General features: G+C 41.3%; 1 protein-coding gene across 6 annotated transcripts in view; it reads left to right on the top strand.

Moving 5' to 3' along the window:
- Window positions 1-14086, top strand: part of FYB1 (FYN binding protein 1) — a 76319-nt gene that overhangs the window by 50892 nt on the left and 11341 nt on the right. For 3 of the 6 annotated variants that reach the window (XM_061616879.1, XM_061616859.1, XM_061616889.1), the window contains exons 11-16: window positions 1406-1478; window positions 3678-3818; window positions 8527-8558; window positions 9169-9238; window positions 10123-10237; window positions 13403-13565. In XM_061616879.1, the coding sequence (XP_061472863.1) occupies window positions 1406-1478; window positions 3678-3818; window positions 8527-8558; window positions 9169-9238; window positions 10123-10237; window positions 13403-13565 (594 nt within the window). The remainder of the gene's footprint in view (window positions 1-1405; window positions 1479-3677; window positions 3819-8526; window positions 8559-9168; window positions 9239-10122; window positions 10238-13402; window positions 13566-14086) is intronic. The other 3 variants (XM_061616869.1, XM_061616907.1, XM_061616899.1) reach the window with 3 other exon arrangements.

Below are 14086 nucleotides of genomic sequence, written 5' to 3'. Positions count from 1 at the left end.
TCCCATCAGCCCCAGCCAGCTTGGTCAATTCTCAGAGATGATGGAAGCTGTAAATAAGGAATTGAAATAGTGCAAGCAAAATCTTTTCTTTTTAGTGCATGCTGTATATACTGTTATGAGCATGGGGGGGGGGCTGGAATGGATGATTTCTGTGGGTCACCTTTCTAGCCTCTGATTTGGAATCCTATGCCTGGGAGGCTGGCTCTGCTAGCCAGATGAATCTCCTTTGTTAATCAAATAGAGTGGCCAGGTAGTTAATGGGCCTATTTAGTTCCCCTGGCAACTGGTGAAAGGGGCTAGGAAGATCCTTTTGTGATTTTAAACTCTACTGGAGGAGAATCTCTCCCCGCACTCCCGGGCTGGCAGAAGTGTGTTTGTAGTTTGTAGTGGTGTTCTAGAGAATGGCTGGGGCTGCAGGCATGCAGAGAGGCTATCCCTCTGCATGATGGTGATAGGATGCCCCTGCACCCAGATGGAAAAGCTGGATATTAGACTGCTGATGCCTTGAACCCCTCCATCCTAAGCTCAGGTTGTAATGTGTGTAAATAAATAAACCATATTTCATAAAGACACTGCAGTCTCCGCTGACCTTCCCAAAGGAAACCAAACCCTGGATAGGTGCAGGGACCCCCGAAATCTCACCGCTCGGAGATTGGGGGAGGTGCGCAACAATACTGTTTGTTATGGAAACATATATATGCAGAGATACTCAGCAGTCTGAGCTGCGTGTGTGCCGGTGTGTATTTACCTAAGTAGCAGGCTTTTACCCTGCATTTAAATCACTGAAACGTAAGACTTACTAAAATAAGAAAAGCTACTTTATTTATAGAAACACATAGCAGATAGGAAAGGCATATCTAGTTTGAACTAACTAACTAAGTTGGAGGCGCAATGCCCAGATTTGGGTATTGCCCTCATGGCTCAGGAGAGAGAGCAAAGACAAAGATCTCTCGGACAAAGACAAAGATGTCTCGGAGCAAAGACAAAGATGTCTTGGACAGTCAAAGAAGAAAAACAAAGGAAGGAGGGGCAGGTTGGCTTCTCTGAGCATATCAGTTTACAACGGAAGATATGCAGAGAAGAGCACAGGTAAAGGTAGGCAAGCCTAGCCAGCTGGAGGACCCTAACTCTATCTTCCTTCTCGAATACAAACAAAAGAACCCAAACAGGAATTGCTCTTGCCCCACTTCCAACACTGTTGAGGCTTATTGTAGTTCTTGCCTCACATAGGAGGCATTATTGTTTTATTGCTAATTTTATAGGGGATTTCCCTCCCCCCATTTTGTATGCATGTTACCTAGAGATAGTCTCTGTTAGGCGACACATAAATTGGGATGATGATGTTGTTGTTGATGATGATGATAACAATACTGCCCTGGTTTTTCCTCCCCCCCCCAATTTAAAGTGGGATTCCCACCTCCTCCTCCCCCTGATGACATTTATGATGGAGCTGAGGATGATGACAATGTACAGACAAGGTAAGCATTAAAAGCCAATAAAATAATGAAAAGCAGATGGAGAATTCTTGTTCAGCTCATGTTGAAAAGATTAGCTCATGATACAAATATTAGACCTTGATTAATTCATGAGAAGAAGATAATAGAAAACGACTAGCTGGGCAGGGAGTGAATTTTAGAAGGGTGTGGAAATAAGAATTAATTGCTTTGGTGTTGTTTTAATGATTCCTTACTGTTTTCATCTCCTTTACATGAGTTTGTGCTTCTGGGGTACATTAAACGTCTACATTTTTCAACTTTTTTATTGTAAATAAGTAGAAATCAGTAAGTCAGAATCTGAAGGTGAATTTAAGCTCGCGGGCTCAACATGGTCATGTGCTTGTGTGGCATAAAATCAGCTACAGATCTGGCATTTTAGACCCTACTTATCTGTGCATTATGTATTCATAGACATTCACCCTAATGCCTGTTTAACCAATCACATATAATCTAAAGCATTTGTCTGTTGTCTGCAGTATTTATTAGTCATCAGCTTTTCTATAACCCTGGTTGTACAAGTATCTTTTCCATTTTATTGCATTTCTTGAAAATCATTTAGACCATTACTGAATCAAAACTGAGCATGGCTGGGATGTCAATGGAGTATCACTAAGGAGTTCCACAAAGTAAACAGCTACTAAAAAGTGCTTAAGTTTTGATGGAACACAATCTAAGCCTGCAGTTCTTACAAGTAAACTCTATTGAACAAATCCTACGAATATTTAACTTGGGAGTAAGTCTCATTGTATTCAGTGCCACTTCAGAGTATACAAGTTTAGGACTGTTCTGTAAATGGTCTTCAGGAAATGCAGCACAACTAGAAGATATTTTTAAAACGGATGGGAAACCTGTGGTCCTCCAGATGTTCTTGGATTCCAGCTCCATCCAGCATCGCCAATTATCAGGAATGGTGGCAGTTCTAGTCTAGCAACATCTGGAGGGCCACAGGATTATTTTCCCTGTTTTAAAACCAGGGTCTCCTTAGTGACCCTTTCCTCTGTGAAGGACTATTTGTCACTTAGGGCCATTTTACACATTACACAGCAGTATATCCCATTTTGCTATGAAGTGCATATTCAAGAGGGAGCCACAACTAGACAGGCCTTCTTGATAACTATTCCTGGATGATGCCTGTGTTTCCAAATATGCATCTGTTGCTTTCACACATATTTTCAGGTGCTCACACAGGAGTGGGAAATTTTTACCTGTTGAGGGCAGCATTCCCTTGGGGGTAACCTTTCAGGGGTCACATGCTGATGGTGGGTGGAGCTGAAGCCAGCAGTTGCCAAGACTAGAGGCCAAAGTAGGGATGCCACCTCTCTCTCTCTCTCTCTCTCTCTCTCTGTGTGTGTGTGTGTGTATGTGACTCCCTTTCTCTCTCTGTCTTTCTGACATCCCCTTCTCTCCTGTGTCCTCCTCCTCTTTCTCTCCAACCAGCAGGCTGTTGTGGGAGGGACAAATCACTCTTGCCAGAGGTCTAAACTGTTCACTTGCACAGGGCTTTTCCCTCAATCACACCGTCCATTTCCAGCATTTTCACACATTTTGCCCCTCTAGATCTTCTGCTTCTCTCTCTCTGGGCTCCTTCCACTTGCATGAAATGAAGCTGAGGGCCTCAGGTTGCCCATCCATGTCTCAGAACATCTGAGGGTATCCCTATGTCACATGACAAACCCGGTTCTAGCTGCATACTGCTGTTATACCCGTGTTTCCCACAACAAACCCATACAGTGTGGATATCATACATGCATCTTTAAACACTGATGTACAGATGTCTAGGATCCCTGGCCCAGTTGCATACATGAGGGCCATCCTCCACTTGTATGTGGCAGGAAATACTGGCTGTACATGCAGTAGCTGGGCTTGCTGTGTAAACTGCATTGCTGTTCTGAAGTGTACTCCTAAAACAATCTTTGCCAACCTTGTCCTCCAGATGTTTTGGACTACAGCTCCCATCAGCCCTGGCCAGAATGACCATGTTGGCTGAAGCTGATGGGAGTTATAGTCCAAAATATTTGGAGGGCACCAGATTGGCAAAGGGTGTCCTAAAGAATGTAATATATGAATGGCCTTGAAGGTCCTTTAAAAAAAACTAATGTAAGTTCAATGCACCAACCAAATGTCATTTCATACATCTTGCATTTCATTCTGCAATGTGATAATTGCATGCATACTCCAAAGGTCTGTATCACAGGATGAAGATAAGAGTGACTCCTGGCCCCTGGGTTTTTTGAAGATTTTAAAGGGAAAAGATTACCAAAAGAAAAGTGTACGAGAGACAGCAACTCAAATCAATGTGACAGAAGATAATGGAGGCCCCCCGTAAGAGACTGCTGTGGAAAAAAATAACATTATAAATGTTGATCATGTGCTAATAACTAATTAGCTAATAACTAATATACATGTTGATCATGTGCTACTAACATCTCCTCACAGCAGTCTAACCAGCCACAAGTAATGCCATGCATCAGATAACCAAAGTTGTGAAAGCATCACTGCTTTTGAAAGCTGGGCCATCTTCCATCCTTGAATACCTGCTGTCTTAATTCATAGGTACCTATCAGCAGAAACAGCTTCACCATGAAGCAACGCAAGATGGTCAGGTGGACAATACAGGTGGCAGAGTATTGGGGCACAATCCACTGGCCTTGTGTGTCTCCCATTCATGTCAGTGGGGTCTGCACAGGATAACTTTCTGGTGGATCATGATCTATGTTTGTTAATGGAAAGTGGGGTGTCCATTGGATTCTCCCTCAGGCACCAAAATGTCTTGGACCAGCACTTTATCTGAAAAGCTGATCATGGCCTAACTTTTGCTCTGTTGCCAGCTATTTTGTTGATGTGATCCAACTGTATTCATGATAAATGGTTCATAATTTCACATTTTTAAGGAATCGCACATTAGTTGAAGTTGATTGTGTGAGGGAAAGCATTTGGAATGAATTTCCCTTTCGTTTTTCTTCTGAAGAAGATCAGGTAGCTTCCACTTAAACCTCAGTTCAACAACAGCACTTTCAAACTGGGCTTCATTGTCAAAGCAGAATATGCTACAGCTGTGTACAAATGGCCTCTCAAAATTCTCCATCATATTTGTGGGCAGAGAAATTTCCAGCTTTTTCCACCAAACTTCCTAAAGGAGAGCAGAAATTCTCCAACAATTTCTTGAGAGTGGGGCTCACCATTAGCAGTGTTAGTAGCACAGCTACTTCCTGCCCACTAGGTTTTTATTTTGTTTTATTATTATTATTATTTATTACATTTCTTTTCATCATAGAAACTCAAGGCGTCTTACATATGGTTCCCAGGCGGTCTCCCATCCAGACACTTACCAGACCTGACCCTGCTTAGCTTCAGCAGGGTGCTGGCCTCATAATAATAATAATAATAAAATTTTATTTGTTAGTCGCCCATCTGTCTGACTTAACAGACACTCTGGGCGACTTACACAATATAAAATACAATTTAAAACATATTCATACAACAGTCACCATATTAAACAACAATACATCTAAACCACCCGTTAGTAATACAACATAATAGCCTAACCCACCCCAGAAATCCCGTAGGCCTGCCTGAATAACAAGGTCTTTAAGGCTCGACGAAAAGCCATCAGGGAGGAGGCATGTCGAAGGTCAAAAGGAAGCAAGTTCCAGAGGGTGGGGGCCACGACTGAGAAGGCCCTCTCTCTGGTCCGCACCAGCCTAGCTGTTTTCACTGGTGGGACCGAGAGAAGGTCTTGTGAGGCCGATCTTGTTTGGCGGCATATTTGGTGATACTGGAGGCGTTCCTTCAGATAAACTGGGCCAAAACCGTTTAGGGTTTTAAAGGTTAATACCAACACCTTGAATTGGGCCCGGTATACAACTGGCAACCAGTGTAGCTCCATCAACACTGGGGTGACATGATCCCGGCGACGGCTTTGCTTTATTAAGCGTGCCGCCGCATTCTGTACCAGCTGCAATTTCCGGACCGTCTTCAAGGGTAACCCCACGTAGAGCACATTACAGTAGTCTAATCGAGAGGAGACCAGGGCATGTATCACTCGTGGAAGCAGATGTATAGGAAGGTAGGGTCGCAGCCTCTGTACCAGATGAAGTTGGTACCAGGCTACCCGACTTACTGCAGATACCTGGGGCTCCATGGACAATTGAGAGTCCAAAATGACCCCCAGGGTGCGGACCTGGTCCTTTAGGGGCAATCTCACCCCATTAAACACCAGGTCAAAGTTTCCCAACCTTCCCTTATCCCCCACCAGTAACACCTCGGTCTTGTCGGGGTTCAGCTTCAGCCTGTTCTCTCCCATCCATCCACTTACAGACTCCAGGCAATTGGACAAGGTTTCCACAGCCAACTCTGGTGAGGATTTAAACAAGAGATAGAGCTGTGTGTCATCCGCATACTGGTGACACTGCAGCCCAAAACTCCTGATGATAGCTCCCAGCGGTTTCATATAAATGTTGAATAGCATGGGGGCGAGGATAGAGCCATGTGGCACACCACAATTAAGGGGCCAAGGGTCTGAAACCGCATCCCCCAACGCTACTCGTTGATATCTGTTGGAGAGATAGGAACGGAACCACCGTAAAACAGTGCCTCCCATTCCCAATCCCTCCAAGCGATTAACAGGATACCGTGGTCAACAGTATCGAAAGCCGCTGAGAGATCCAGGAGGACGAGGAAAGTATGTTCTCCCCTATCCAACGCCCTCCTCATATCATCCACCAGAGCGACCAAGGCTATTTCAGTTCCGTGTCCAGTCCTGAAGCCCGATTGGAAAGGATCTAAATAATCTGCTTCCTCCAAGTGTGTCTGTAACTGTTTAGCCACCACACGCTCAATCACCTTGTCCAAGAATGGTAAATTGGAGACTGGGCGAAAGTTGTGCCTTCAGACCATAGCCTGGGAACTGTGTTGGCCCTGCAGCCCAGCCACCATTTTGGAGCCTCCATAATGCCCCAGTCCAAGCATTATGGGGTAATATGGGGGGCAAATACCAACCACCACCAAAACAAAGTGGTGAAAGTTTTGAGAATATTCTGCAAATAAGTGTTTCTCTAGGGGGATAAGAAAAATCTCAGACATTTTCTCAGGCAAATGGCTTTTGAGAAATTTCAGCTTAGCTTTCGAATTGGTTAGAAGTTGATTTCTATGTGCTTTGAAAATGGCAATGATAATAGAAGGGACTGTTTTGTTATTCAATTGTTATAACCACAAGCAATCTTATCCTAAGTCATGTTTCTTTTCAAAAACTGTTGTGGTTCATATGCATCCTCTACCATACAGCACAAGAGGACATGAACTGAAAGGGACCATAGCTCAGCACATGCAGAAGCTCCCAGGTTCAATCCTTGGCTTTTTCTTTCTTTCCAGTTTAAAAGAGAATTAGGTAGCAAGTGGTGTAGTGGACCCTTGTCCAAGACCCCAGAGAGCTGCTGCCAGGTCAGAGGAGACAAGTGTCCTTCACATATTGTTGGACTACAACTCCCATCATTCCTGACTATTGGCCATGCTGACTGAGGGCGTGGGAGTTGGGTTCCAATAACACCTGAAGGACATCACATTGGTTGCTGCTGGGGTAGGCCATGTTAGGCTAGATGGAGAAATGGTCTGATCCAGGATAAGATGGCTTCCTGTGTACCTATCTTGTATCCCCCCTGACTCTTTGAGACTCCCCACCTCTCAGTGTAATATGTCCTTATTTGCAGAAGAAGAGTCATTTTATTTGAAACCAAACAAAAACTGAATGCTCATAATTCAGGAATGAAGTTCCTACCACACTCTTCATTATGTACTCTTTACTAGATAATTTGCTTATTGTATACTGATGATATTCTTTGAGTGATCCATGTGGGGGAAAGCATCAGATCACACATGACTGAATCTTACTCCATTGCATAAATAGTTTATGGTGGGATCCTCACAATACAGGGCTGAACAGTAAACATAACCTTTTTTCTCTAAAATAGAAATGGACAGTGTTACATTTATATAGGCTTCCGTTTCAGCTGATAATGGCTAAAAAACAGCCCAGAACGTTAAGCACTGTATACTGCTAAATGGTACACAGGACATTCCAATAACAATGTTTCATGTTATTGCATTGCATTTATATCCCACCTTTCCTCCAAGGATCTCATGGTGATGTGCATGGTTCTCCCTCTCTTTCACATGAGAGTCCTGTGAAGTAGGTTATTTTAACAGGGAGTGATTGACCCACGCAAGGTCACCCAATGAGCTTCATGGCGCAGGCAGGATTAGAACTCTAGCCCCCCAGGTTCTAATCTGGCCCTCTAACCACCACACTACTCTGGCTTTCAAGTAAACTTTCCAGCCACTAAATCTGCTGTTCAGGAGTCCATGTGCCTGTATTCTTGATGTCCTCCCTCCCCTCCTTCCAGCTTCCTTTGTATATGATGTTCTGACTGCTGGTGTCTTATGGTCCCAGCTCTTTTTCCTGTACAAGCAGCCCTTTACATGCTTCCTAATAAATCTCAGGCCCAGCTGTTAAGCTACAGACAAAATCCTAAGATGGCCAAAGGTTACACCTGGTGGGTATAAGGAAACCCCATATCATCTTTGACTTTCTTTCGCTCTATATTCTATGCAAAACAGGTTAACTAGCTAACTAGTTCTATCTATGTGGATTCTCAGCTTTTTGCTCCTCTGCCTAGGCTGTATAGGTTCAGACTGAATCAATTATACAATACCTTTATACAGCACTTTGGAAGTGTTCAAAGCACACAGTTTTATCTCACAAGGTATTTTGTACTAGAAATACGAAACAAGGGCACTTATAACGTGACCCAGGGCATGGTCCCAAGGCAGATGATACAGCAGGGATGGGAAATCTATGGCCTTCCAGACATTATTTAAATGTAGCAACGAATGCGAAAGAAAGAGTGAGTGAGTAGCAGATAGCAAATCCTACTATCATTATGATGCACACAGAATTATTCCATAATCATTTACAGCCTGGGGTGAGAATTGATCATATGATTACAAATGCTTAATGAACGTTATTTATTTCCAGCAGGACTTACTTTGCAAAGCAAACAGGGAAGGGTAAGTAATGAGAACAAAACATGAAGCAATTCTTGTGATTGAGCTCCTATTAGGGATGGGGGAGAAATTTGATTCCATTTGGATTTAAAGCCGGATGTATCAAATTTTCACTTTCCGAAACAATATGAGAACTGAAACAAAGCCATCCGTCAAGATTTACACTTATCTGAATGTTTACAAAAATGCATATATTGGGGGGGAAATGTGCATAAATAGATAAATATACTGTATATGAAAATAATAAACAAAAATGTATTATATTCAGAGAAATTGCTTGCAAAAATATGTACATTAGTCAAAACTGCATTCACAAGTGTGTTTATTAAGAGAAGTTCACACTGAAGTTTATTTTATGGTTTTATATGGTGAACTCTTGTTTTAATCAAGGTGCTTTCTATCCTGAGATCAATTGATATGGGTTGGGTTGGAAATATTTTAGCACAGGAAGTAATTTAAATGCTAAAATAAAGAGTTTAAATGCAATAGTTTAGATAAGTGATGAACTTTTTTCCTTTTTATTGCCTCCGTAAAAATCTTTTTTTAAAAAAAATTGTTACTAAATACTCAATGGTTATATATATATATATATATAAACTATTTCTGTTTTTAGATTCTGGTGACAGTGATGTGTATGATGACGTAGAGCTAACTGACTTCCCTCCTCCACCAAAAGAAATTAAGTGAGTGAACATATAAAATGAGGGTGTGTGCAAGGGTTTTGGGGAGGTGCTGATTGTTTGGCTGTTAAAAAAGGTCCTAACAACACATGTGACATGGGATCTGCATTATTAGATATGAGGATGCTTTTTTTGGTAATATTCATGTGAATGTTTAGATATATTTTATAATTGTTTTTTTTTTTTGGTTTTGTATATGATTCACTTTGTTTTCATTGTTTGGAGATTTATTGCTCAGCAATGTTACTTAAAATGTGGATTGTTGTTGTTATTAGCAACTGTATTGAATGTAGAATTTATATTTATTTTTACTGAAATGTAAACAACTTTGAGAATTTTTTAAATTTAAAGAGGCATACAAGTTTAAATAAATAAATAAATAAATAATGTTGTTCATGACGTGATTAGCAATCACATTGTGGGGTTTCTTGAACTTAAATGCCAGGCTAAGCAGGGATGATTCAGCATGGGGGTGGGGGAGATTTAAGCCTCCCTCCCCAGCTGTGATCTTGGTAAAATTTGCCCTCCCTCACTCCAAGGCAATTAGCATTAGAAAACCACCTCCTGTTGGGACTGTGGGAGCTTTTTGCCCTAATGCTAATTGCCATGCAGGGGTGGGAAATTTTACACCTCCCCTCCCTGCATGTTGCATTCCTGAAGAAATCCTCACATTTGGTGTTTAATTTTTTAAAAACCCATGGCATAATTGCTGATCATGTCATTAACATTGCGTGTAGTGAGTCTTTTCTTTAGTCAGGCTTTTATTGACAAGACTCAAATAAAGTTTCACAACTACCCATAAATAAAAACATATACCTAATCTGTATATTGATGATCTTTTTGGGGTTTTTGTTTTTGTTGTTCTGTTTTGCAATCTGATGCTTTAGCCTAGGGATAAATATGAAGTCCCTGAGCTTTGGGAGAGCCAAATCAGATGAACGTGATTCACAGAAACTCAAGAAGATGGACAAAGAGGAGAAAGAGTTCCGAAAGAAGTTTAAAGTAAGCTGTTTGTTCTTTAAAATGTTTCCAGCCCATCTTTTGGTTGATAGACCCTAAAAGCAACTGATCTTACAGCATAAACCAGAGTAATAAAATAATCCCAACCACTAAAACAGCATAAAACACTAGTCAAAATTAGAACCATATCTAATTTTCTGAAATCACCACAGCCATAATAAATCACATTGCAAGCCTTAATGAGGTTTGCAAAATTAAAATGTCCAGGTGTTTGCTCACCTGCCTAAAATTAAGAGAGCAACAAAGAAATCAAGGACTCCTCTGGATGACGTATTTATTGAGGATTCATCCTGATTTGCTTGCACAAAGCTTACACAGAAGTTAGATTACATCTGGTCTTAATTGAGCGTTTGTTCTGATTTGTTCAGTAAATATTCATTCTGCATTAGTCCTGATTTACTTATGGGGTGTTTATACATCTTCTCATTAATCATTAGTTCATTCCACACTTCTCAATGCATTTCCCTATCACTTTCCCAGCCACAAAAAGTCAGAGTTGTTTTTTTAAGTGGGTTTATTGCACTAGGGTGACAGTCAGTCCCAATTCCCAGAGAATTCTGGGAATTGCCTGTCTGTGAGGGGAAAAGGGTTCTCCTAGCAACTCTCAGCACCCTTCACAAACTATACTTCCTAGGATTCTTTGGGGGAAGCTGTAACTGTTTAAAGTGGCATTATTATATGCTGTGGATGCAGTGATAGACCAGTGGTGCGGACCTGTGCTTTCTAGATCTTGTTGGATTCCAACTCCCTGCCAACAAGTCCAATAGTCTGGGATGATGGGAGCTGTAGTCCTTAATCATCTGAAGCATCATAGGTTTCTCAGCGCTAGTGTAGCTAATTCTGAGGTAGATGGACCAATGGTCTGACTCTGTACAAGGCAGCTTCCTATGTTCACCTTCTAAAATTGAATCCTAGTTGATGTGTCTGTTCTTCCCACCCCATCAAATCCTCCGCCTACATTTCATATATTGTCTCTGATTCCTCCCCCTCCCCCCATCATGAGGCTAACAGCAGAGAGGGAGAGGTGGGGAATTAAAATTCTCTCTCCACCATTGCTGCCACACTGATCAAAATCAAAAATCCCTGTGGCTGTTTTGACATTAAAACAAAAGAATAAAATGGAGGTTCAGATCAAAACGGGGTGCCTTCCTCTTTTTTATGACTCCAGACCAGCAGGCTTTTAGCTTGGTCATATGCACAGCACTGAACTGCTTCCCTTAATACCAGAAGAAGATGCACAAAACACGTTTGCTTGGAAGCCCCTCTGAATGCTGTGGTAGCGAGCAAACTTACTTCTGTGGAGTTATCTTTAACAAACTATTTGTTTGGAAAGATATCCCACTGAGATAAATGGGGCTTCCTTCTGAATAAGAAGGTTGAGCTTCTGCTGCCAGGCTGCAATCATCAATACTTAATAGTGTGCATCCCATTGAACTCAGTGGGCTTTACTTCCTAGTGGCCATATTTAGGACTAGACTTTTAAATGTTACACAGTGACAAGAATGCACTTAGAAAAAATCTGTCTTGGAGAATAAACACTTATCTTTATTTCCCCTGGGAATAAATGTGTGAAAGTGGTATACTTCCCCATTCTAACCAGTATCAATCAAGCTAATTATGACTTCAAGGGGAAGTTATTCAGCTGTCTCAGGAGAGCATCTGAGGACTAGATCCAGAGGAAGTGCAAACATTATTAAGAGTGTTATGTGGTATTCATGTAGCTCTTGGTTCTAATGTTATGAGGGACAAAAATCTCCCACTGTCCACTTTCTCCCCCATGCACAATTGTATACATCTCTGTTATGTCCCTGCTCACTCACATTTTTTTCCTAAACTAAAAAGCCTCAAACATGGAGAAGTTGCTCCATCCCCATCTCCCATTCCTACAATATCCAGCACTATCTTTTCCAGATCTACAATATGCTTTTTGAGATGTGGCTATTCCCTGGGTATTTACACACAGGCACTTTTAAGAACTTCATACCCAGTGACGGTGCTTTTTGTTTGGTAAAAAATGAGGTTCTGGGACTCATACCTTGATAAAAGTCCTCTGAGTACAAGCACAAAATTATTGCCACAGTGCAGCCCCCCCCCAAAAAAAGAGGTGCAAGAAAGTGGTACCAGTGAGTTCTATCACAAAAAAGCACTGCCCAGTGGTATTAGAGATGGGGCAGGTCTGCTGGGTGTGTGGGGATGGATGAAAGACACATTCCCTCACTATCCACCAGGCATAAGGTCTCAGATCTTGGTAACCATATCATCTAATAGTCACTTGCCAAACACCATTGACTGAAAATTGCAGCTGAACAAGATAGCCCACTTCTTAACCTAACAACCTTGGCCATGGCACAAATTGCCATGCTCAAGCAATCATATAATTTTAGTCTTAAGCTCTGCAAGATACTGATAACAGCTTGAGTGTATGAGACTGGAAATGTCTTGTTTGTAAGAATTAAAAAGAAAATGTTAAGTGGCGGTTTTAACCATATTCAAGTATAAAGGACAGTGCAGTTAACACATCCTGTCAACTCAAGGATTACTGCTAGCACAATGGGACTTTTCCCCTCCTCCTCCTCCTATGCATCCTCCCCAAATCTGCTGCAGAGAATTGTGGGGAAACCTTAGATTTAGGGGGTGCACAGGGGGGGAAAGGGAGTGGGAAAGTCCTGTTGTGCTAGCGGTAATTCTTGCACTGACGGGATGCTTACTTAGCACTCTGTTGGATACAACTAGGAATGGTATCTGTTGGCCCATGTCAGTTCAAAAGCATTCTGCCGACCTAACAGGTTGGTATCGAATCGAGAGTTCATTCTTTGTCTACTAGCCACTGCTTTTACCAATTTATTTTTCCCCTCACCAAAAATTGATATTAATAATGAAAAGGCAATATTGATATTTTGATAGGAAATACAGATAAAATTATCATTCTTAATATCAATATTTTAGACATTTTCAAAAATAGTCATGGAAAATTGCTATATAAAAATTCGGTCCACAATAATAGAGAATAGGCGAATTAATGCAAAATTTGGTATCAAATCCAAATTGGACAGAATTCTAGCACATCCCTAGGTACAGTCCAATGGTGTATGTGTGTGCATGCACGCATGCATATGCGTACAATAACCTTCACTTTTATTTTCACAGTATGAAGGTGACATTCAAGTTCTGTATACTACAACCATATCCCGAGCACCATCTTTTAAGAAGAGAGGCTCAAAAGACCTACAAGTGAAGCCAGGAGAATCTGTTGATGTTATTAAAAATGTGGACGATACTAAAGTCCTGTGTAGGAATGAAGAAGGAAAATGTAAGTACCAAAACACAAGGACAACTCTCTTACCTACTTTACAGTACTCAGATAGCAAGGGGCAGAGGGTCTTTATGTGTCTAAGAACTCTGGCGCAAGATAGGCATTATCACTGATAGCTCATATTATGTTTAGATTAATCATAAGACATATTCTGAACAACTGGTTACAATCCCTGGTTTTTGTCTTATTGTTTATGTATCCTTGTTCAAGCCCATATTTTAAATCTGCTATCCAGAGCATGCCTTTGAAAGCAGCGTTAGGTAACTCATTGCAGAAATAAATAGAAAACTACTTGTTAAAAGTAAAGCCACAAAATTCTGTTCAATGCATTTTAGTGCTATCTATTTAACTCAATCCACTTTGAATGAAATCATGATGCCTAAATGATATGCTAATAGAGACTCATGACCTTTCATGTTATTTGCTTACAAATATGTTAGAAAAGGGAATTAGATTGTTTTTCCTGTGGCCCATGAAGGGTATCCAGTGCTTCTACCTTTAGCTTTAACATAAGGGCT

The sequence above is a fragment of the Rhineura floridana genome, chromosome 1 (genome assembly GCF_030035675.1).
Source record: "Rhineura floridana isolate rRhiFlo1 chromosome 1, rRhiFlo1.hap2, whole genome shotgun sequence".
NCBI lineage: Eukaryota > Metazoa > Chordata > Lepidosauria > Squamata > Rhineuridae > Rhineura > Rhineura floridana.
The sequence above is the reverse complement of the archived record's forward strand: the minus strand, read 5'-3'. Positions and strand labels throughout refer to the sequence as shown.